This window comes from Scyliorhinus canicula, chromosome 2 (assembly GCF_902713615.1).
Source record: "Scyliorhinus canicula chromosome 2, sScyCan1.1, whole genome shotgun sequence".
Taxonomy (NCBI): domain Eukaryota; kingdom Metazoa; phylum Chordata; class Chondrichthyes; order Carcharhiniformes; family Scyliorhinidae; genus Scyliorhinus; species Scyliorhinus canicula.
The window spans coordinates 2,075,266-2,100,879 of NC_052147.1; the positions used below are offsets into that span (position 1 = coordinate 2,075,266).

A 25,614-nucleotide genomic window follows, 5' to 3' on the forward strand; every position below is an offset into this window, starting at 1 on the left:
GTGTTATGCCTCTCCCACCCCCTTTACCTGGTGTTATGCCTCCCCCACCCCCTTTACCTGGTGTTATGCCTCTCCCACCCCCTTTACCTGGTGTTATGCCTCCCCCACCCTTTACCTGGTGTTATGCCTCCCCCACCCCCTTTACCTGGTGTTATGCCTCTCCCACCCCCTTTACCTGGTGTTATGCCTCCCCCACCCCCTTTACCTGGTGTTATGCCTCCCCCACCCTTTACCTGGTGTTATGCCTTCCCCACCCCCTTTACCTGGTGTTATGCCTCCCCCACCCCTTTACCTGGTGTTATGCCTCACCCACCCCCTTTACCTGGTGTTATGCCTCTCCCACCCCCTTTACCTGGTGTTATGCCTCCCCCACCCCCTTACCTGGTGTTATGCCTCTCCCCCACCCCCTTTACCTGGTGTTATGCCTCCCCCACCCCCTTTACCTGGTGTTATGCCTCTCCCCCACCCCCTTTACCTGGTGTTATGCCTCTCCCCCACCCCCTTTACCTGGTGTTATGCCTCTCCCACCCCCTTTACCTGGTGTTATGCCTCTCCCACCCCCTTTACCTGGTGTTATGCCTCCCCCACCCCCTTTACCTGGTGTTATGCCTCCCCCACCCTTTACCTGGTGTTATGCCTCCCCCACCCCCTTTACCTGGTGTTATGCCTCTCCCCCACCCCTTTACCTGGTGTTATGCCTCACCCACCCTTTACCTGGTGTTATGCCTCCCCCACCCCCTTTACCTGGTGTTATGCCTCTCCCCCACCCCCTTTACCTGGTGTTATGCCTCTCCCTCACCCTTTACCTGGTGTTATGCCTCTCCCACCCCCTTTACCTGGTGTTATGCCTCCCCCACCCCCTTTACCTGGTGTTATGCCTCTCCCCCACCCCCTTTACCTGGTGTTATGCCTCTCCCACCCCCTTTACCTGCCGTTATGCCTCTCCCCCACCCTTTACCTGGTGTTATGCCTCTCCCCCACCCCCTTTACCTGGTGTTATGCCTCTCCCACCCCCTTTACCTGGTGTTATGCCTCTCCCCCACCCTTTACCTGGTGTTATGCCTCTCCCCCACCCTTTACCTGGTGTTATGCCTCCCCCACCCCCTTTACCTGGTGTTATGCCTCCCCCACCCTTTACCTGGTGTTATGCCTCTCCCTCACCCTTTACCTGGTGTTATGCCTCCCCCACCCCCTTTACCTGGTGTTATGCCTCTCCCTCACCCTTTACCTGGTGTTATGCCTCTCCCTCACCCTTTACCTGGTGTTATGCCTCTCCCCCACCCCCTTTACCTGGTGTTATGCCTCTCCCCCACCCTTTACCTGGTGTTATGCCTCCCCCACCCCCTTTACCTGGTGTTATGCCTCTCCCTCACCCTTTACCTGGTGTTATGCCTCCCCCACCCCCTTTACCTGGTGTTATGCCTCTCCCACCCCCTTTACCTGGTGTTATGCCTCTCCCACCCCCTTTACCTGGTGTTATGCCTCCCCCACCCCCTTTACCTGGTGTTATGCCTCCCCCACCCCCTTTACCTGGTGTTATGCCTCTCCCACCCCCTTTACCTGGTGTTATGCCTCCCCCACCCCCTTTACCTGGTGTTATGCCTCTCCCCCACCCTTTACCTGGTGTTATGCCTCTCCCCCAACCCCCTTTACCTGGTGTTATGCCTCTCCCCCACCCCCTTTACCTGGTGTTATGCCTCTCCCTCACCCTTTACCTGGTGTTATGCCTCTCCCCCACCCTTTACCTGGTGTTATGCCTCTCCCCCACCCCCTTTACCTGGTGTTATGCCTCTCCCACCCCCTTTACCTGGTGTTATGCCTCTCCCTCACCCTTTACCTGGTGTTATGCCTCCCCCACCCTTTACCTGGTGTTATGCCTCTCCCCCACCCTTTACCTGGTGTTATGCCTCTCCCCCACCCCCTTTACCTGGTGTTATGCCTCTCCCACCCCCTTTACCTGGTGTTATGCCTCTCCCCCACCCTTTACCTGGTGTTATGCCTCTCCCTCACCCTTTACCTGGTGCCGAGCTCGGCTGGTGTTCAGTAGCTGCCGGGATTGCTGCTGTTGTTGCTGCAGCTGTTGGAGTGCGTACTGCAGTTGCTGGCTTCCGGACGTGGGCTGGTATCTCTGCTTTGGAGTCACTCCCGTCACCATGTTGTACGCACACTCAACCTCGTGCTCCCAGCTCAGGCCATCCATGGAACCTCTGTATGTATGTGTATGTGTGGGTTGCATATACATGGATGGATAGGCAGAGAGAAAGAGAGAGAGAGTCCCATGGTTAGCAGGTGGACATACTGCGATCAAAAAAGTACTTCATACACTAGAGTACATGTTATCAATTCCTCTCTCCTCTCAAAATGCTACGTGAGGATGTGGCATTGTAAGGCAGCACAGTGAGAGAATCTGCCTCCAATTATACTCTGCACTCTGTGAGATATTGCCGTGGAGATGATGGAGTAGGGGAAAAGATTACTGAATGGTACCCTGCTCCCCATCCTTCTCTCCACGTCACACAGGAGCAACAGCCTGGATAGGGCTGGGTGGAACGATCAGGATTGAGTGAACACATCTCTCGACAGTACCTAATGGTGGGCTGGTATCTGCTGGAATTGGAACAGGTTTCAGAGAGGAAGCTGTAATAAAGTTAATTTTCAGGAACTGACAGGACCAAGGTTTTTTTTTTTGCACATCCCAAGTTCCTCTAAACTGGAGAATCGGATGTTCAAGTTCCACTCCAGAGACATGAACAGAGGTTAGAGCACATCCCACTGACAGTCTCTGTGCGATGCTGCACTCTCAGAGGCGTTTGTTGCCTTTCAGATGGCACTGCAGCCCCATCTGCTCTTCCAGCCGGATAGAAAAGATCCCAGGCCATTATTTAGAACCAGCATCACTAGACACAGATTATCAATCAGGTCATTATCACATAGCACCATTTAGGAACCTGCTGTGAATAATTTGGTTGTTGAATCTCTTGCATTACCACAGCTACTTATTGTCCTGGGATTACTATATAAATATAAATTCTTTCTTTATTTGCCAATTCTGAGGCTACAGAAATGCAGTATTTGGAGCAATGCCAGTCTATAGTACGGCCTCATCACTGATCAGAAGACATGTCGCAATGACACCTTTCCCAAACGTTTCTTGCCTAATTCCACAGTACTCGTTTGGAAGTTCAAAAATCTTTACACATTTTTACAAAATTGAATTTAGCAGAAAATCTGGGCCTGCTACTTCTGAACTTTGCTTTTGTTTTACCAATAAACAAAATGACGGCACAACCCTGAAGATCAGGCCCCGTTTGGAAAGTTTCTCCCACTTCAGGGGCCAGATGGAAAATGTGAGAACACCAGTGGTTGGTTTGCTTCCCAAATTAAATTCAAATTTGTTTGTCTCATTATGGCAGTAACATTCCCAATGAAGGGATGGGGGTGAAGGCTGCTCAAATTCCCAATCCCACCTGAAGCAATAGGGAAATGACGGGCAGGGTGGCAATGCCAGAGCGTCCGGGCGGCAGTGCCCAGGTGCCACCCTGCCCAGTGCCCGACCACCTGGAGACCAGGTGCCATCATCCCCCCCCCCCCCCCCTCCCGAGGTGCCATCACGACTGGTTCATGATTTTGTTGCAGTTGAAGCCGCACTGACCTAATGAGCCTCATGGCTCATTTAGATTGGCATTGCCTGGATTTCGCCCAGCGAGAGCGATACCCAGATTGTGATGTGCCGCTGCAAAGATTCCGTTCTTGATGGAAGCCTCTCCCGAGGATCAACAGCCTCGTCCCAACACGAATCCAGTGCAAAGAGGCAGCTGAGTCGCGCCAAGTATTTTTTTGTTTTGAAAATATTTTTATTCAAATTTTAACATTTTAACAATCACACAACAGAACATTTCTAACTGAAATAACCTCGAAGCAACGCCCTACCCGTTAGTGACAACCAGCTCTTCAAAATGCAATAGAAACAGACCCCATCTCGTGGATCCCCTCGCCCGGCCCCGTCAAGGCAGATTTCACCTTTTCCAAAAGCGGGAGCTCCATTAAATCCCTCAGCCACACCAAAGCAGAGGGGGGAGAAGCTGATCTCCACCCCAATCCGACCCGCCTGTGAGTGATCAGCGAGGCGAAGGCCAACACATCTGCCCGCGCACCCGTCTGCAACCCCAGCAAGTCCGACACCCCGAATATGGTCCCCAGGGTATTGGGCTCCAAATCCACACGCCAGATCGCCGACATGGACCCCCAAAACAACAAACATTACAGCACAGGAACAGGCCCTTCGGCCCACCAAGCCTGCGCCGATCCAGATTCCTAATTTACACCTACTTGTTGCCCAAGCGATCTGTATTCCTCCATTCCCCGCCCAATCATGTGTCTATCAAAATATGTCTAAAACATTGCTATCGTGCCTGTCTCCACCACCTCCACTGGCAACGCATTCCAGGCACCCACCACCCTTTGTGTGAAAAACTTTCCCCGCACATCTCCCTTAAACTTTCCCCTCTCACCTTGAACCTGTGACCTCTTGTAATTGACACTTCCACCCTGGGAAAAAGCTTCAGACTATTCACCCTGTCTATACCTCTCATAATTTTCTGGACTTCAATCAGGTCTCTGTTCAGCCTTCGTCTTTCCAATGAAAACAATCCAAGTTTATTCAACCTCGCTTTAGATAGAGCAGCTAAAAACGTGGCTTTAACAGCTGGTGCAGGAAGGAGGGTTTCAGTTATCTGGACCACTGGGAGCTCCTCCGGGGCAGGAGTAACCTGTATAAGAAGGATGGGTTGCATCTAAACTGGAGAGGCATAAATATCCTGGCCGCGAGGTATGGCAGGGGGTGGGTACCGGAGCAATAGGTCAGAAGGTGAAAGCATTGAGGGAGAACTAGGGAATAGGGCCAGTATGGCTCTGAGGCAGAGCAGACAGGGAGATGTTGCTGAACACAGTGGGTCTGGTGGCCTGAAGTGCATATGTTTCAATGCAAGAAGTATTACGGGTAAGGCTTGGATTAGTACTTGGAACTATGATGTTGTTGCCATTACAGAGACCTGGTTGAGGGAAGGACAGGATTGGCAGCTAAACGTTCCAGGATTTAGATGTTTCAGGTGGGATAGAGGGGGATGTAAAAGGGGTGGCGGAGTTGTGCTACTGGTTAGGGAGAATATCACAGCTGTACTACGGGAGGACACCTCAGAGGGCAGCGAGGCTATATGGGTAGAGATCAGGAATAAGAAGGGTGCAGTCACAATGTTGGGGGTTTACTACAGGCCTCCCAACAGCCAGCGGGAGATAGAGGAGCAGATTAGGTAGACAGATTTTGGAAAAGAGTAAAAACAACAAGGTTGTTGTGAGGGTAGACTTCAACTTCCCCAATATTGACTGGGACTCACTAAGCTAAGGGCTTGGACAGGGCAGAGTTTGTAAGGAGCATCCAGGAGGGCTTCTTAAAACAATATGTAGATAGTCCAACTAGGGAAGGGGCTGCATTGGACCTGGTATTGGGGAATGAGCCCGGCCAGGTGGTAGAGGTTTCAGTAGGGGAACATTTCTGGAACAGTGACCATAATTCAGTAAGTTTTAAAGTGCTGGTGGACAAGGATAAGAGTGGTCCTAGGGTGAATGTGCTAAATTGGGGGAAGGCTAATTATAACAATATTAGGCGGGAACTGAAGAACCTAGATTGGGGGCGGATGTTTGAGGGTAAATCAACATTCTGACATAAGAACAAAGAACAAAGAAAATTACAGCACAGGAACAGGCCCTTCGGCCCTCCCAGCCTGTGCCGATCCAGATCCTTTATATAAACCTGTTGCCTATTTTCCAAGGTCCAATTCTCTGTTCCCCACCCGTTCATATACCTGTCTAGATGCTTCTTAAATGATGCTATCGTGCCCGCCTCTACCACCTCCGCTGGCAAAGCATTCCAGGCGCCCACCACCCTCTGCGTAAAAAACTTTCCACGCACATCTCCCTGAAACTTTTCCCCTCTCACCTTGAAATCGTGACCCCTTGTAATTGACACCCCCACTCTTGGAAAAAGCTTGTTGCTATCCACCCTGTCCATACCTCCCATAATTTTGTAGGCCTCAATCAAGTCTCCCCTCAACCTCCGTCTTTCCAATGAAAACAATCTTAATCTACTCAACCTTTCTTCATAGCTAGCACCCTCCATACCAGGCAACATCCTGGTGAACCTCCTCTGCACCCTCTCTAAAGCATCCACATCCTTCTGGTAATGTGGCGACCAGAACTGCACGCAGTATTCCAAATGTGGCCTAACCAAAGTCCGATACAACTGTAACATGACCTGCCGACTCTTGTACTCAATACCCCGTCCGATGAAGGCAAGCATGCTGTATGCCTTCTTGGCCACTCTATCGACGTGCGTTGCCACCTTCAGGGTACAATGGACCTGAACTCCCAGATCTCTCTGTACATCAATTTTCCCCAGGACTCTTCCATTGACCATATAGTCTGCTCTTGAGTTAGACCTTCCAAAATGCATCACCTCGCATTTGCCTGGATTGAACTCCATCTGCCATTTATCTGCCCAACTCTCCAATCTATCTATATTTTGCTGTATTCTCTGGCAGTCCGCCTCGCTATCTGCAACTCCACCAATCTTAGTATCATCTGCAAACTTGCTTATCAGACCACTTATACCTTAGTCCAGATCATTTATGTATATCACAAACAACAGTGGTCTGAGCACGGATCCCTGTGGAACACCACTAGTCACCTTATTCCATTTTGAGACACTCCCTTCCACCACTACTCTCTGTCTCCTGTTGCCCAGCCAGTTCTTTATCCATCTAGGTAGTACACCCTGAACCCCATATGACATGTGGGAGGCTTTGAAATGTCAGCTGAAAGGAAGTCAGGACCGGCATGTTCCTGTGCGGAAGAAGGATAAGTACGGCAAATTTCGGGAACCTTGGATAACGAGAGATATTGTTGGCCTCGTCAAAAAAAAGGAGGCATTTGTCAGGACTAGAAGGCTGGGAACAGACGAAGCCTGTGTGGAATCTAAGGCAAGTAGGAAGGAACTTAAGCAAGGAGTCAGGAGGGCTAGAAGAGGTCACGAAAATTTGTTGGCAAATAGGGTTAAGGAAAATCCCAAAGCTTTTTACACGTACATAAAAAGCAAGAGGGTAGCCAGGGAAAGGGTTGGCCCACTGAAGGATAGGCAAGGGAATCTATGTGTGGGGCCAGAGGAAATGGGCGAGGTACTAAATGAATACTTTGCATCAGTATTCACCAAAGAGAAAGAATTGGTGGATGTTGAGTCTGGAGAAGGGTGTATAGATAGCTTGGGTCACATTGAGATCCAAAAAGAAGAGGTGTGGGGCGTCTTGAAAAATATTAAGGTAGATAGGTCCCCAGGGCCTATTGGGATCTACCACAGAATACTGAAGGAGGCTAGAGAGGAAATTGCTGAGGCCTTGACAGGAATCTTTGGATCCTCACTGTCTTCAGGTGATGTCCCAGAGGACAGGAGAATAGCCAATGTTGCTCCTTTTTTTAAGATGGCGAGCAAGGATAATCCAGGGAACTACAGGCCGGTGAGCCTTACGTCAGTGGTAGGGAAATTACTGGAGAGAATTCTTCGAGACTGAAATTATGAGAGGTATGGACAGGATGGATAGCAACAAGCTTTTTCCAAGAGTGGGGGTGTCAATTACAAGGGGGTCACGATTTCAAGGTGAGAGGGAAAGTTTAAGGGAGATGTGTGTGGAAAGTTTTTTACGCAGAGGGTGGTGGGTGTCTGGAACGCTTTGCCAGCGGAGGTGGTAGAGGCGGGCACGATAGCATCATTTAAGAGGCATCTAGACAGATATATGAACGGGCAAGGAACAAAGGGAAGTAGATCCTTGGAAAATAGGCGACAGGTTTAGATAAAGGATCTGGATCGGCGCAGGCTGGGAGGGCCGAAGGGCCTGTTCCTGTGCTGTAATTTTCTTTGTTCTTTACTCCCATTTGGAAGCAAATGGACGTATTAGTGAGAGGCAGCATGGTTTTGTGAAGGGGAGGTCGTGTCTCACTAACGTGATAGAGTTTTTCAAAGAGGTTACAAAGATGATTAATGCAGGTAGGGCAGTGGATGTTGTCTATATGGACTTCAGTAAGGCCTTTGACAAGGTCCCTCATGGTAGACTGGTACAAAAGGTGAAGTTACACGGGATCAGGGGTGAGCTGGCAAGGTGAATACAGAACTGGCTAGGTCATAGAAGGCAGAGAGTAGTAATGGAAGGGTGCTTTTCTAATTGGAGGGCTGTGACGTGTGGTGTTCCGCAGGGATCAGTGCTGGGACCTTTGCTGTTCGTAGTATATGTAAATGATTTGGAGGAAAATGTAACTGGTCTGATTAGTAAGTTTGCAGACGACACAAAGGTCGGTGGAATTGTGGATAGCGAATATACAGTGAATGGTAGAACCCTCAAGAGTATTGAAAGTCAGAGAGATCTAGGTGTACAGGTCCACAGGTCACTGAAAGGGGCAATACAGGTGGGGAAGGTAGTCAAGAAGGCATATGGCATGCTTGCCTTCATTGGACGGGGCATTGAGTATAAGAATTGGCAAGTCATGTTGCAGCTGTATGGAACCTTAGTTAGGCCACACTTGGAGTATAGTATTCAATTCTGGTCGCCACACTACCAGAAGGATGTGGAGGCTTTAGAGAGGATGCAGAAGAGATTTACCAGGATGTTGCCTGGTATGGAGGGCATTAGCTATGAGGAGCGGTTGAATCAACTCGGTTTGTTCTCACTGGAACGACGGAGATTGAGAGGCGACCTGATAGAGGTCTACAAAATTATGAGGGGCATAGACAGAGTGGAAAAGTCAGAAGCTTTTCCCCAGGGTAGAGGGGTCAATTACTAGGGGGCATAGGTTTAAGGTGCGAGGGGCAAGGTTTAGAGGAGATGTACGAGGCACGTTTTTTACACAGAGAGTAGTGGGTGCCTGGAACTCGCTGCCGGAGGAGGTGGTGGAAGCAGGAACGATAGCGACATTTAAGGGGCATCTTGACAAATACATGATAAGGATGGGAATAGAGGGATACGGACCCAGGAAGTGGAGAGGATTTTAGTTTAGACGGGCAGCATGGTCGGCACTGGCTTGGAGGGCCGAAGGGCCTGTTCCTGTGCTGTACTTTTCTTTGTTCACTCCTCATTGCTGACCCACTCCAGACCAGGCAACATCCTGGTGAACCTTCTTTGCATCCTCTCCAAAGCCCTTCTGGTACTGCGGCGACAGAACTGCACCCAATATTCCCAATGCAGCCTAACTAAAGTTTTATACAACTGAAACATGACTTGCCAACTCTTGTACTCAATGCCCCGGCCGATGAAGGCAAGCATGCCGTATGCCTTCTTGACCACCTTATCCACCTGTATTGCCACTTTCATGGAACTATAGACCTGACCGCCCAGATCCCTCTGTATGTCAATGCTGCTAAGGGTTCTGCCATTTACTGTATAATTCACACCTAAATTTGACCTTTCAAAATGCATTATCTCGTATTTGTCCGGATTGAACGCCATCTGCCATTTCTCTGCCCAATTCTCCAATCTATCTATATTCTGCTGTATTCTCTCACAGTCTCTTCACTATCTGCAACTCCACCTATCTTTACAACAGTGGTCCCAGCACTGATCCTTGTGGAACACCACTAGTTACATATCTCCATTCTGACAAACTCCTTTCCACTGTTACTCTCTATCTCCTGTTGCCCAGCCAGTTCTTTATCCATCTAGCCAGCACACAATCCTGCCGTTTCTGTCCTTCAACTTTGGGCAGGACCAGAACATGTGCACATGATTGGCCGGGCCCCTCCCGCACTACTCACACACACCCTCAATCCCCTCAAACAATCGACAACCTCAATAGGTGGGCTCTATGTACCACTTTTAACTGAACCAGCTCCAGCCTCGTATACGAGGTTGAGACATTCACCCTTCCCAGCACCACATACCACAATCCCTCCTCCAGGTCCATCCACATCTCCCCCTCCCACTTGGCAGTGAACACCTCCAGAGACGCCCTGTCCTCCTCCAATATCCTCCCATAGATCGCCAAGACAACCACCCTCCCCCCCCCCACACCCCATATTTCGTCTCCTGCTCCTCCAAGGTCACAAATTGACCTTTTAAAAACCAATCCTTTATTTCAGCCACCCCCGTTCCTCCCAACTCTGAAACCTCACGTCTATCCTCCCAGGCTCGAAGCCATGGTTCCCTCGGATCGGCATCATCTTCAACCCCGCCCTCTATTCAAATTGCTGCCGAAACTGCCTCCAGATTTTCAACGTGACACCACCGCTGAGCTCCCTGGGGTAAATGGGAGTGGTGCCATTGGCAGCGCCCACAACCCCTACACCTTTACAAAAACCAGCCTCCAACATCGCCCACGTCTCCAAATCTGTACTCCAACTCCACGCCTTCTCAGCGTGGCGCCCAGTATTTCTTGGAGCTATCCCACCACTGAAGTTAGTCTGACTGGCCTGTGATTGTTGGGCGGATCTTTACACCCTTTTTTGAACAAGCGTGTAATGTTTGCAATTCTCCAGTCTTCTGACACCACACCCAAATCAAAAGAAGACTGAAAGATTCTGGCCTCTGAATCCCACTTCCCTCTGTATCCTTGGATGTATCTAATCTGGTTCTGGTGCCTTATCAACTTTAAGCACAGACAGTTTTCAATATCACCTCCTTACCAATTTATACTCTTCTAGTGTCTGAATTCTTTCCTTTTTCACCATTCAACTCCAGTTTATTTGACCCCAATACATTTTACCCCGTTGAAATTGGCTTCCCCCCAGATCATTTTACTCTGTATTCTTCTTTGTCCTTCGGTCGGCACGGTGGCACAGTGGTCAGCACTGTTGCCTCAAAGATCCAGTGTCCCAGGTTCAATTCCAGCCTTGGGTGACTATGTTTGTGGAGTTTCACGTTCTCCCTGTGTCTGCATGGGTTTCCTCCGGGTGCTCCGGTTTCCTCCCATAGTCCAAAGATGTGTAGATTAGGTTGACTGGCCGTGATAAATTGCCCTTAGTGTCCAAAAGGTTAGGTGGGTTACTGGGTTACGGGGATCGGGAGGAGGCGTGGGCTTAAGTAGGGTGCTCTTTCCAAGGGCCGATCCAGACTCGATGGGCTGAATGGCCTCCTCCTCATAGAATCATAGAATTTACAGTGCAGAAGGAGGCCATTCGGCCCATCGAGTCTGCACCGGCTCTTAGAAAGAGCACCCTACTCAAGCCCATGTCTTTACCCTATCCCTGTAACCCAGTAACCCCCATTTAACCTTTTTGGACACTAAGGGTAATTTAGAATGACCAATCCACCTAACCTGCACATCTTTCAACTGTGGGAGGAAACCGGAGCACCCGGAGGAAACCCACGCAGACACGGGGAGAACGTGCAGACTCCGGACAGACAGTGACCCAAGTCGGGAATCGAACCTGGGATCCTGGAGCTGGGAAGCAACTGTGCTAACCACTGTGCTACCGTGCTGCCCCACTCTCTTGCACTGTAAATTCTATGAAACTTCCCACAGTCAACGTAAACCTTATGATACAATGACCACGGTCGCCTAAATATTCCTTTTTAAAAATAAATTTAGATTACCCAATTATTTTTTCCAATTAAGGGGCAATTTAGCGCGGCCAATCTACCTATCCTGCACACCTTTGGGTTGTGGGGGCGAAACCCACACAGACACGGGGAGAATGTGCAAACTCCACACGGACAGTGACCCAGAGCCGGGATTTGAACCCAGGTCCTCAGCGCCGTAGGCAGCAATGCTAACCACTGTGCCACCGTGCTGCCCCTGTCGCCTAAATGTTCCTGACTGATACTTGATCCCCATCATTCCCAGGAACCCCTTCTCGCAGTGCCTCCTTCCTCGGTGGACTAGAAATATACTGATTGGTGAAAATGTAACTACTGTGCCTCACTGCCCTTTATACAACTACTATTCCCGTCTATATTCAGATAATTTAAAGTCCCCCATTATAACTGACCTATAATGTTTACGCCTCTCTGTAATTTCCTTGCCAATTTGTTCCTCTCTATCCTTCCCACGAGTTGGTGACCTACAGACACAACCGAGCAATCTCATTTCATCTCCTTTGTCCCTCAGCTCCAACCAAATAGATTCTTGAACTCCATTAGTGAACCAAAAAGGAAACTGGGCAGCAGGAATGGGGAGGACCTGTGTGGAATCTCTAATGAGGATTCCCCACCCCTCTCTGCCACCGGCCCCACGCCCCCCACCCACTCCAGCATCTGGTCAAGTTCACGGCCTGCTTTCCCTTCATGGTGCTCAAACAATGAGCTAACCTTCAGGGTGAGTGAGATTCCACAGTTCGAATCCACTCGAGTTACATTCCCTCATTCACACTCGCACACAAATTTGCACAGGGAGGGAGGAAGGGGTGTTGTTGGAACCTATTCTCGGAATTTAAAAAAACAAGGAAAAGATAGGAAACAAAGCGCACCAGAGATTTTAACAGACTGAGTTTTTAGGGTGAAAAAAACTGCTGAGGGGTCAAAAGTACGTTCCTGGTGCCAAACATATTGAACTGATTTAGAGGCCGATCTGCGAGGAAGTCAGGGGATGTTACTTAAAATGTTTCGGGAGGATGGGCTGCTTTTGAAGTCCCTGAATTCTTTGGCAGGTATGCTGTGTCAGCAATCTGCAACCACAATTCTCCTGATTCTTTCTGTTTTGTTCAGCTCAATATTCAGGAGGTAGTGGAGCAGGGGGAGCAGTAGAAAGGGAAATAAGGGCAGAAGAGGGACGAGGGGGGAAGGGGACGAGGGGGAAGGGACGAGGGGGGAAGGGGACGAAGGGGGGAAGGGGACGAAGGGGGGAAGGGGACGAGGGGATGAGGGGGAAAGGGACGAGGGGGGAAGGGGACGAGGGGGGGAAGGGGACGAAGGGGGAAAGGGGACGAGGGGGGAAGGGGACGCAGGGGGGAACGGGATGAAGGGGGGAACGGGACGAGGGGGGAAGGGGACAAGGTGGAAGGGGACGAGGGGGGAAGGGGACGAAGGGGGTAAGGGGACGAGGGGGGAAGGGGACGAGAGGGAAGGGGACGAGGGGGAAGGGGGCGAGGGGGGTAAGGGGACGAGGGGGGAAGGGGATGAGGGGGAAGGGGACGAGGGGTGAAGGGGACGAGGAGGGAAGGGGACGAGGGGGGAAGGGGACGAGGGGGGAAGGGGACGAGAGGGAATGGGACGAGGGGAAAGGGGATAAGGGGGGACAAGGGGGGGAAGGGGACGAGGGGGGAAGGGGACGAGGGGGGAAGGGAACGAGGGGAGGAAGGGGCCAAGGGGGGAAGGGGACGAGAGGGAAGTTGACGAGGGGGGAAGGGGACGAGGGGGGTAAGGGGACGAGGGGGGAAGGGGATGAGGGGGAAGGGGACGAGGGGGGAAGGGGATGAGGGGGAAGGGGACGAGGGGTGAAGGGGACGAGGGGGGAAGGGGACGAGGGGGGAAGGGGACGAGGGGGGAAGGGGACGAGAGGGAATGGGACGAGGGGAAAGGGGATGAGGGGGGACAAGGGGGGGAAGGGGACGAGGGGGGAAGGGGACGAGGGGGGAAGGGGACGAGGGGAGGAAGGGGCCAAGGGGGGAAGGGGACGAGAGGGAAGTTGACGAGGGGGGAAGGGGACGAGGGGGGTAAGGGGACGAGGGGGGAAGGGGATGAGGGGGAAGGGGACGAGGGGGGAAGGGGACGAGGGGTGAAGGGGACGAGGGGTGAAGGGGACGAGGGGGGAAGGGGATGAGGGGGGAAGGGGACGAGGGGGGAAGGGGACGAGGGGGGAAGGGGACGAGGGGGGAAGGGGACGAGGGGGGAAGGGGACGAGGGGGGAAGGGGACAAGGGGGGACAAGGGGACGAGGGGGGGAAGGGGACGAGGGGGGAAGGGGACGAGGGGGGAAGGGGACAAGGGGGGAAGGGGATGAGGGGGGACGGGGATGAGGGGGAAGGGGACGAGGGGGAATGGGATGAGGGGGAAGTGGTCAAGAGCGGAAGGGGACGAGGGGGGAAGGGGACGAAGGGGGGACAAGGGGGGAAGGGGACGAGGGGAGAAGGGGACGAGGGGGGAAGGGGACGAGGGGAGGAAGGGGACGAGGGGGAAGGGGATGAGGGGGGAAGGGGACGAGGGGAGGAAGGGGACGAGGGGGGAAGAGGACGAGGGGAGGAAGGGGACGAGGGGGGAAGGGGACGAGGGGGGAAGGGGCGAAGGGGGAAGGGGACGAGGGGGGAAGGGGACAAGGGGGGAAGGGGACGAGGGGGAAGGGGACGAGGGGGGAAGGGAGCGAGGGGGAAGGGGACGAGGAGGGGAATGGGACGAGGGCGGAAGGGGATGAGGGGGAAGACAAGGTGGATGAGGAGGGGAAGAGGACAAAAGGGGAAAGGGAAACAAAGGCAGATGTGGCATATGGGATGGGGCAGAAGGGGATCGAGGGCAGCGGGAGAGCGCAGGGCAGAAAGGGGAGGAGGAGGAAAGGTGAAGGGGGAGGGAAGCAGGAGGGAGCGGAATGAGGAGCAAGAGGAGGGGAAGGGAAGGAAGGTGGGGAAAGGGGGCAGGAAAAGGGTATGGCACAGTGAGGGTGTTAGAATAAGGAAGAGGAAGATGGGAGATAGAAAAAGGGAAGAGGGGATAGGAGACAGAGGAGAGAAGTGCTTGACAGCAAGAGTGGACGGCCAGGAGACAGTGGGGGTGGGGAGTTGAGGGAGTGGGGGGAGGTGAAGTATGGAATTTGGGGATTAGGGGAAGGAGGGGGCTCGGGATGAAGATTCAAAAAGTTGGCTGGCTCTCAGGTTGTGTGGAGCTCAGTGCATGCAGGGGATTGGCAGAGGGCCAGGGTTGCTGTCAGTTAGTGAAGTGGACGGAATGCAGTCAGGGTTTGTGTTATACTTTCTTTCTGTTATTATAACAAATGGCCGTTTGAGGCCAAACTTAACACAGTGAAGAGTTAGTGCATCCAGGGCCTAGAACAAACTAATTATGAGGTGATTCATTCTTTATGACTTTAACAGACATTCCCCACCCCATTTCTTTTCTTTATTTCAGAAAATAAGCCGTTAATTCTGCACATAAACTCTTTCGTGCAGAACTAATCACAAAGAAAGAGACAATGTTATTTTGTTTCTGCTGAGCAGCTAAAGATGTGCCTCTCAGTGAAACCGGTCCGCTGTCCATCATCCCTGAATAGCGAGTGTTTATGCTGGGTGCAGAGATCCAGGGCTGGCTGGACTGAGGCACAGGCTCCGCGTAAAAGGACAGATGGAATTTTAAAAAATTAAATCTTTGATGTCTTTCCTTTAAAAAAAAATCCAAATGAAAACCTGATGTGAGATTCTTGGGTCAGTAACTTTGTTTGCTTAAGAAGGAGAAGAGAAAAGTTACAACAGATAACGGGAAGTTGTCAGTAAGGTATTGTTAAATGGTCTGCTGTTTCCAATTACGCCCCCTCTCGGTAATTACTGTTTTCTGGTAAATTAAAGAGTCTTTAAAAATATCCTAGCCGTGTGTGGAACTATTCAACAGTATTTACTATGTGGGTGCTACATATCTTTAATACGTTACAAACTTTACATGTGTGCACGAGGCCGGTCAACTTTTCCACAATAAATTTCTGCCTTGACATTGAGAATGGAAATTGCCAATGTAAAGGAACACGTGACAGTGCCAGCACTGACAGGAGACCATCATTATACTGCCACAGGTTTACATAGGTACTTTCCACTATAAATGAGAACACAAGGATCGGTAATGGAAATATAAAAACAAGGGCAGAATGTATGATGCCACAATTGGGGGTGAATTAGATCTCAGCATCCAGCGTGGAATTATCACCTGGTCTCTTTACATGCATTCTATCTGAAGGCTCCAGTCGTCAGTCTTAGAGTTGGTCAGTGTTCTGTTACACCTATAAACATTTCCTATCATCATTTTCCAATCTAAATCTTACATCCACATTTGTGGCAGAGAATGGATATGCAAGCTGTCACACTGTCATTACACCTCCTGTACCAGTACTGGGAGAGTGAACAGCATTGCAAAGGTACGTACAGGAATACACAAAATGTACAGGTGGTATGGTCCAGTTTGATGTGACCTTTAGCCTCCACTTGATTGAATAGCTCCAATCATATTTCTGGGCATGTGGGCCTCTGGTTGTGCACGAGCATGTTTGCTTCTGCCTGTACTTTGTACTGATATGTATATATAGAGATATATAAAGTGTTAATGACATCATAGTGTAAGACAACCACTAGATGGCAGCACTAGATTCATGTATAAATATGTGAACTCAAAGGATCTTGGGTATCTTCGAACCAGGAGTAACTAGATAGCAGAGTGTTAAAGAGATAGATCACAGCATAGTTAGCACGTGTAGTTAAATATAGTCAATATTTTATTCTGAATTACTTATCCACTAGTTATAGTTCTGTAAGAGTGAACAAACTCAACATTAATTAATTCGTTATTCATTAAACCTATTTTGCTTTAAGTTGAAGATTCGTAGTTTGTTTAGAATCACACCATCAGACCATTCTGGAAGTATAAAGCAAAGAGTAATGACATATTACCAACAAGTAATGTAACATACTTGTGCTTATATGTGTGGGTCTGTATCTGGTTGTGTGCACATGCCTCGGTCTTCATGTGCATGTCTAACTGCATCAGCCTGTGTATTTGTGTGTGCCTGGACATGCCTATATCTGTACATGTGTGTGTGCCTGGACATGCCTATATCTGTACATGTGTGTGCGCCTGTACATGCCTATATCTGTACATGTGTGTGTGCCTGTACATGTCATGCGTGTCTGTACAAATGAGCCTGCAGGTGTTCTTTCTGAGTCACAAGTGCTTTTTGCAGGAGTGACGGTATGGGACAGTTCATCCATTGACACCCAGTCCAGACTCCACCCTCACGAGAAATCTCAACCACGCCAGACAGTGCCAAAGGAGCAGAGACTCAGTGCTTCGGAAGTCCCTCTATTTTCTTGAACTTTGCACCCACGGAATGTTCAACAACTAGCTATAAAGTTTGGGAAAATGGGCACTTTCCCCCACAAGCTTATCCAATTGATTATAACGGCCATTCAGTATCTTGTGGCTCCAGCACCATCCAAACTCAATATTCTTCTGAAGAGAGTGCACTGCTTCCAGTGACAATCTATTCCATACTTTCAGCACCGTTTGTGTACAGTTGTTACATCCAAACTGTGAAATCATCCTTTCTACTCTTTGACATATGAAGCTAAGACCCCTTGTAGAATCTGGTGCTGTGTGAAACACTTTGGGGCAGGTTAAATATCAATTAGCAGGAAGTTTGTCTGAGCGTCTCTTTCTCTTGGCTTGATTTCCCTGCCCAGCCGGTCTTTTGCATCCGGAGGTACAGACTGAGGTTCACCCCCATGACATTTATCTTGTCTATAACCGTTAGGGTCTATAAGATCCCTATGAGTCTCCTCTCCTCCACTGTAAACATTCTCAACTACTGCAGCCCCTCCCCATAACTCCAGGGCTTAATCCCAGCTGTCTAAACAAGCTGGGCCATTTTTATGTGAGTGAGGCTGTGTTTCTGTGAAATCACGTCTGCTCTCGGACAGAAAAAAAATAAGCAGTAAGGTATGATGAGAGGGGGCGGTATGGTGGCGCACTGGGTTAGCACTGCTGCCTCACAGCGGCAAGGTCCCAGGTTCGATCCTGGCCCTGGGTCACTGTCCGTGTGGAATTTGCACATTCTCCCCGTGTCTGCGTGGGTTTCACCCCCACAACCCAAAGATGTACAGGCTAGGTGGATTGGCCACACTAAACTGACCCTTAATAGGAAAACAAATAATTAGATCCTCTAAATTTATTCAATAAAAAAGATAGGATAAGGGGATTTGATTTTTTCACACTCTGGCCAGAGACTGACTCGAGAACTGTTCCCACTCTGGTCACCAATCCCGGGAAGCACGGCCAGGAAAAAGCCAACAGGTTGAATGATCACTAACATCAGAGGATTGCGATGTGGAGAAGAAAGCAATTTGGGCTTTTCAGACTTGAAAAGAGCTGACTAAGAATTAGGTTTGTATTTCGATAGCAACTTTCGCCACCTCAGAATGTCCCATCGTACTTTACACCCAATGAAATACTTCAGAAGTGAAACTACTGTTGTAATGTTGATGTGACCTTACTGAGGTGCAGCAGTAAAGGAATTGTGAGAAAAGATACTAAGGACCATCGAGTTTGCCTTTGACCATCTTAATATCACACGATATACTGATAATGAAGTTATCGTCCAATCGCAGTGATCAATCTTAATTAATGAGTCTATGGGCAACACGGTGGCGCAGTGGTTAGCACTGCTACCTCACGACGCTGAGGACCTCGTTTCGATCCCGACCCCGTGTCACTGTCCGTGTGGAGTTTGCACATTCTCCCCGTGTCTGCGTGGGTCCCACCCCCACAACCCAAAGATGTGCAAGGTAAGTGGATTGGCCACGCTAAATTGACCCTTAGCACGGTAGCACAGTGGTTAGCACTGTTGCTTCACAGCTCCATGGACCCGGGTTCGATTCCCGGCTTGAGTCACTGTCTGTGCAGAGTCTGCACGTCCTCCCCGTGTCTGCGTGGGTTTCCTTCGGGTGCTCCGGTTTCCTCCCACAGTCCAAAGACGTACTGTTAGGTGAATTGGACATTCTGAATTCTCCCTCTGTGTACCCGAACAGACGCCGGAATGTGGCGACTAGGGGCTTTTCACAGTAACTTCATTGCAGTGTTAATGTAAGCCTACTTGTGACACTAATAAAGGTTATAGATTATTATTATTATTATTATTAATAATTGGGAAAATTTGGGATCTCTAAATTTATATTTATAAAAATGAATGGATCTATAACAAAGACACGAGGTGAGAAAAACTCCCAGTGGGAGTGTGTTTTGGGAACAATAAGTCCAAAGTCACCTGTTCCCCAAGGACGTTACACACGTCACACATTGGGCGAAATTCTCCGCCCCCCACGACGGGTGGGTGAATAGCGGGAGGGCCTTCCCGACTTTTTTGACGCCCTCCCGCTATTCTCCCCCCCCCCCCCCCCTCGCCGAAATCCCGACAAGAATCGCTGCCGCCGTTTTTTTTTTACGGCCGGCAGCGATTCTCAGCTGTTAGAAGGGCCGAAGTCCCAGCCCTTTACGACCTTTTTACGAACGGCAAACACACCTGGTCCTGCCGTTCGTAAAAACGTCGTGACAAACTCGCAAAAAATAACCATGGCACCGATTGGCACGGCAGTACCACGGCCGTGCCAAGGGTGCCATGGGCCCGCGATCGGTGGGCACCGATCGCGGGCAGCGGGCCCGATGCCCGCGCACTATTTGTCCTTCCGCCGCCCCGCAGTATCAATACGCGGGGCGGCTGAGGGGCAACCCGGCCCGCGCATGCGCGGGTTTCGCGCAAAAACGCGATGACGTCACCCGCGCATGCGCGGGTGGAGTCTTCCCGCCTGCGCATGCGCGGCTGACGTCATATGACGCGTCAGCCGGCGCTAACTCCGGCAAGCGGGCGTAACGATTTTCGTTAAGCCCGACTTGTCGGAGCCTCCGACGTCGGGCTGCTAGCCCCGACCGGGGACCAGAATCGGTCCCCCGTCGGGAAGGGGAGCGCTGCCGTAAAACCCGCCCGGGTTTTACGGCAGTTTTACGATTTCTCCCGTTTTGGGAGAATTTCGCCCATTATTTCTCAAATTACTCACATTCTTTGTCCCGAATGCCTATTTTTCATTTGTAGAAGAATGATTGGAGTAGAAAAGATAGATTTGGAACATCACTTCATGCAGCAGATGGACAGAGTTCAATTACCAAAACTCAGGTCGCACTGCAAGCCATGGAGCCAAAGCCCGGGAAGGGGTCAGAGGGCGAAGGGGTGAGGGAGCGAAGGGTGAGGGAGCAAAGGGGTGAGGGAGCGAAGGGGTCAGGGAGCGAAGGGGTGAGGGAGCGAAGGGTGAGGGAGCGAAGGGGTCAGGGAGCGAAGGGGTCAGGGAGCGAAGGGGTCAGGGAGCGAAGGGGTCAGGGAGCGAAGGGTGAGGGAGCGAAGGGGTCAGGGAGCGAAGGGGTCAGGGAGCGAAGGGGTGAGGGAGCAAAGGGTGAGGGAGCGAAGGGGTCAGGGAGCGAAGAGGTGAGGGAGCGAAGGGTGAGGGAGTGAAGGGGTCAGAGGGCGAAGGGGGTCAGGGAGCGAAGGAGTGAGGGAGCGAAGGGGTCAGGGAGCGAAGGGGTGAGGGAGCGAAGGGGTCAGGGAGCGAAGGGGTGAGGGAGCGAAGGGTGAGGGAGCGAAGGGTGAGGGAACGAAGGGTGAGGAAGCGAAGGGGTCAGAGGGCGAAGGGGGTCAGGGAGCGAAGGGGTGAGGGAGCAAAGGGGTGAGGGAGCGAAGGGGTCAGGGAGCGAAGGGTGAGGGAGCGAAGGCGTGAGGGAGCGAAGGGGTCAGAGGGTGAGGGAGCGAAGGGTTCAGAGGGTGAAGGGGTGAGGGAGCGAAGGGGTGAGGGAGCGAAGGGGTGAGGGAGCGAAGGGGTCAGGGAGCGAAGGGGTCAGGGAGCGAAGGGATCAGGGAGCGAAGGGGTGAGGGAGCGAAGGGGTGAGGGAGCGAAGGGGTCAGAGGGTGAAGGGGTGAGGGAGCGAAGGGGTGAGGGAGCGAAGGGGTGAGGGAGCGAAGGGGTCAGGGAGTGAAGGGGTGAGGGAGCGAAGGGGTCAGAGGGCGAAGTGGTCAGGGAGTGAAGGGTGAGGGAGCGAAGGGGTGAGGGAGCGAAGGGTGAGGGAGCGAAGGGGTGAGGGAGCGAAGGGGTCAGAGGGTGAAGGGGTGAGGGAGCGAAGGGGTGAGGGAGCGAAGGGGTGAGGGAGCGAAGGGGTCAGGGAGCGAAGGGGTGAGGGAGCGAAGGGGTCAGGGAGCGAAGGGGTGAGGGAGCGAAGGGGTGAGGGAGCGAAGGGGTCAGAGGGTGAAGGGGTGAGGGAGCGAAGGGGTGAGGGAGCGAAGGGGTGAGGGAGCGAAGGGGTCAGGGAGTGAAGGGGTGAGGGAGCGAAGGGGTCAGAGGGCGAAGTGGTCAGGGAGTGAAGGGGTGAGGGAGCGAAGGGGTCAGAGGGTGAAGGGGTCAGGGAGTGAAGGGGTGAGGGAGCGAAGGGGTCAGAGGGCGAAAGGGTCAGGGAGCGAAGGGGTGAGGGAGCGAAGGGGTCAGAGGGTGTAGGGGTGAGGGAGCGAAAGGGACAGGGAGCGAAGGGGTGAGGGAGCGAAAGGGTCAGGGAGCGAAAGGGTCAGGGAGTGAAGGGGTGAGGGAGCGAAGGGGTGAGGGAGCGAAAGGGTCAGGGAGTGAAGGGGTGAGGGAGCGAAGGGGTCAGGGAGTGAAAGGGTCAGAGGGCGAAGGGGGTCAGGGAGTGAAGGGGTCAGGGAGTGAAGGGGTCAGGGAGTGAAGGGGTGAGGGTGCGATGGGGTGAGGTAGCGAAGGGGTCAGGGAGCGAAGGGGTGAGGGAGCGAAGGGGTCAGGGAGCAAAGGAGTGAGGGGGCGAAGGGGTCAGAGGGCGAAGGGAGCAGGGAGCGAAGGGGTCAGGGAGCGAAGGGGTGAGGGAGTGAAGGGGTCAGAGGGCGAAGGGAGCAGGGAGCGAAGGGATCAGGGAGCGAAGGGGTCAGGGCGCGAAGGGGTCAGGGAGCGAAGGGGTCAGGAGGTCAGGGAGCGAAGGGGTCAGGGAGTAAAGGGTGAGGGAGCGAAGGGGTGAGGGAGCGAAGGGTGAGGGAGCGAAGGGGTCAGGGAGCGAAGGGGTGAGGAGGCGAAGGGGTCAGGGAGCGAAGGGGTCAAGGAGCGAAGGGGGTCAGGGAGCGAAGGGGTGAGGGAGCGAAGGGGTGAGGGAGCGAAGGGGTGAGGGAGCGAAGGGTCAGGGAGTGAAGGGGTCAAGGAGCGAAGGGGTGAGGGAGCGAAGGGGTGAGGGAGCGAAAGGGTCAGGGAGCAAAGGGGTCAAGGAGCAAATGGGTGAGGGAGCGGGCCTTACTTTACCCCCTGATAGTGAGAATGCTGTGGAGTGGTAGTGGCTGGGGCAGACTCACTCGGAGCTACAAAAGATGTGGGTTGGGGCAGGAGTGCTGGTGAGGGTTGAGGTGCTGGTGAGGTGAGGTTGGGGGGTGTATGAGGATAGGCTCCCTGTGATTTCTGTCGGGCAGCAGAATGGAGTCCTTCAGCAGCCGGCAGCAGCAGAATGTGTGCAGCCTCGGACTGAATTATGGGAGGCCCAGAGTTTGGACCAATTGAACTTTCAACCTCATGTTGCTTCTACCAGCCAGATTTTTTTTTTCCCATTCTTCAGCCATGTTCCCAAAAACCCACTCCGTGGAAACATAATCCTTTTGTTTTCTGGAAATTCCTGTAAGCCTTTCCAAAAAATGTTCTCCATTTGCTCTCTGGAAACTCTGCAATTTAAGCAGTTTCCCTGAACTCCTTTTTCCTTCTGCCCTGAGCACAGTTAGACTGTAGTTTGCAGCCTCTGTTCCCCCAGGGTGTCTGCCCTGAGCACAGTTAGACTGTAGTTTGCAGCCTCTGTTCCCCCAGGGTGTTTGCCCTGAGCAGTTAGACTGTAGTTTGCAGCCTCTGTTCCCCCCAGGGTGTCTGCCCTGAGCACAGTTAGACTGTAGTTTGCAGCCTCTGTTCCCCCAGGGTGTTTCCCTGAGCACAGTTAGACTGTAGTTTGCAGCCTCTGTTCCCCCAGGGTGTTTGCCCTGAGCACAGTTAGACTGTAGTTTGCAGCCTCTGTTCCCCCAGGGTGTTTACCCTGAGCAGTTAGACTGTAGTTTGCAGCCTCTGTTCCCCCAGGGTGTTTGCCCTGAGCACAGTTAGACTGTAGTTTGCAGCCTCTGTTCCCCCAGGGTGTCTGCCCTGAGCCCAGTTAGACTGTAGTTTGCAGCCTCTGTTCCCCCAGGGTGTTTACCCTGAGCAGTTAGACTGTAGTTTGCAGCCTCTGTTCCCCCAGGGTGTTTGCCCTGAGCACAGTTAGACTGTGGTTTGCAGCCTCTGTTCCCCCAGGGTGTCTGCCCTGAGCCCAGTTAGACTGTAGTTTGCAGCCTCTGTTCCCCCAGGGTGTTTGCCCTGAGCACAGTTAGACTGTAGTTTGCAGCCTCTGTTCCCACAGGGTGTTTGCCCTGAGCACAGTTAGACTGTAGTTTGCAGCCTCTGTTCCCCCAGGGTGTTTGCCCTGAGCACAGTTAGACTGTAGTTTGCAGCCTCTGTTCCCCCAGGGTGTTTGCCCTGAGCACAGTTAGACTGTAGTTTGCAGCCTCTGTTCCCCCAGGGTGTCTGCCCTGAGCACAGTTAGACTGTAGTTTGCAGCCTCTGTTCCCCCAGGGTGTTTGCCCTGAGCAGTTAGACTGTAGTTTGCAGCCTCTGTTCCCCCAGGGTGTTTCCCTGAGCACAGTTAGACTGTAGTTCGCAGCCTGTTCCCCCAGGGTGTTTGCCCTGAGCACAGTTAGACTGTAGTTTGCAGCCTCTGTTCCCCCAGGGTGTTTGCCCTGAGCACAGTTAGACTGTAGTTTGCAGCCTCTGTTCCCCCAGGGTGTTTGCCCTGAGCACAGTTAGACTGTGGTTTGCAGCCTCTGTTCCCCCAGGGTGTTTCCCTGAGCACAGTTAGACTGTAGTTTGCAGCCTCTGTTCCCCCAGGGTGTTTGCCCTGAGCAGTTAGACTGTAGTTTGCAGCCTCTGTTCCCCCAGGGTGTTTCCCTGAGCACAGTTAGACTGTAGTTTGCAGCCTCTGTTCCCCCAGGGTGTTTGCCCTGAGCACAGTTAGACTGTAGTTTGCAGCCTCTGTTCCCCCAGGGTGTCTGCCCTGAGCACAGTTAGACTGTAGTTTGCAGCCTCTGTTCCCCCAGGGTGTCTGCCCTGAGCAGTTAGACTGTAGTTTGCAGCCTCTGTTCCCCCAGGGTGTCTGCCCTGAGCACAGTTAGACTGTAGTTTGCAGCCTCTGTTCCCCCAGGGTGTTTGCCCTGAGCACAGTTAGACTGTAGTTTGCAGCCTCTGTTCCCCCAGGGTGTTTGACGTAACCATTCTGTTTGTGACAGCTTTCAGCTATTCACTCACAATTCCCCTCCCCTTTTTTGCTTGACACCAATAAACCACATTACAAACCCAGTTATTGCTTCCCCCGACAACTCCTCGTCCCGTCTTGTGCAGGAGACAGAGAGAGCAGAGGATTTGACTGTAGATTTGAACTCCTTGAACTGGAGCTCATCAAATCCCTGCTGTATCAGCACCAAGATCCATTCACCCTCTGCTCCCTGCTAGACACTGGCTTCCAGTGTGTTCATGCCAAAATTACATTTCTCATTCTTGCGTTACAATCCCCCCTGCCCGCAACTCCTCCCTATCTCTGTAACCTCCTCCTCCCCGACAACCCTCCCTATCTCTGTAACCTCCTCCTCCCCTACAACCCTCCCTATCTCTGTAACCTCCTCCAGCCCCTACAACCCTCCCTATCTCTGTAACCTCCTCCAGCCCCAACACCCCTCTATCTCTGTAACCTCCTCCAGCCCCTACAACCCTCCCTATCTCTGTGACCTCCTCCTCCCCTACACCCCTCCCTATCTCTGTAACCTCCTCCTCCCCTACAACCCTCCCTATCTCTGTAACCTCCTCCTCCCCTACACCCCTCCCTATCTCTGTAACCTCCTCCTCCCCTACAACCCTCCCTATCTCTGTAACCTCCTCCATCCCCTACAACCCTCCCTATCTCTGTAACCTCCTCCTCCCCTACACCCCTCCCTATCTCTGTAACCTCCTCCTCCCCTACAACCCTCCCTATCTCTGTAACCTCCTCCTCCCCTACAACCCTCCCTATCTCTGTAACCTCCTCCTCCCCTACACCCCTCCCTATCTCTGTAACCTCCTCCTCCCCTACAACCCTCCCTATCTCTGTAACCTCCTCCTCCCCTACAACCCTCCCTATCTCTGTAACCTCCTCCTCCCCTACAACCCTCCCTATCTCTGTAACCTCCTCCTCCCCTACAACCCTCCCTATCTCTGTAACCTCCTCCACAACCCTCCCTATCTCTGTAACCTCCTCCTCAACCCTCCCTATCTCTCTAACCTCCTCCTCAACCCTCCCTATCTCTGTAACCTCCTCCTCAACCCTCCCTATCTCTGTAACCTCCTCCACAACCCTCCCTATCTCTGTAACCTCCTCCTCCCCTACAACCCTCCCTATCTCTGTAACCTCCTCCTCCCCTACAACCCTCCCTATCTCTGTAACCTCCTCCTCCCCTACAACCCTCCCTATCTCTGTAACCTCCTCCTCCCCTACAACCCTCCCTATCACTGTAACCTCCTCCCCTACACCCCTCCCTATCTCTGTAACCTCCTCCAGCCCCCTACACCCCTCCCTATCTCTGTAACCTCCTCCTCCCCTACACCCCTCCCTATCTCTGTAACCTCCTCCTCACCATCAACCCTCCCTATCTCTGTAACCTCCTCCTCCCCTACAACCCTCCCTATCTCTGTAACCTCCTCCAGCCCCTACAACCCTCCCTATCTCTGTAACCTCCTCCTCCCCTACAACCCTCCCTATCTCTGTAACCTCCTCCTCCC

At 52.3% G+C, this 25,614-nt stretch overlaps 1 protein-coding gene across 3 annotated transcripts in view; it reads right to left on the bottom strand.

The window, feature by feature from the left end:
* The window catches only part of ttll5 (tubulin tyrosine ligase-like family, member 5), a 509,143-nt gene that overhangs the window by 140,599 nt on the left and 342,930 nt on the right, over nucleotides 1–25,614 (bottom strand). For all 3 annotated transcript variants that reach the window (XM_038821737.1, XM_038821754.1, XM_038821747.1), the window contains exon 29: nucleotides 2,018–2,207. In XM_038821737.1, coding sequence (XP_038677665.1) covers nucleotides 2,018–2,207 — 190 coding nt within the window. The remainder of the gene's footprint in view (nucleotides 1–2,017; nucleotides 2,208–25,614) is intronic.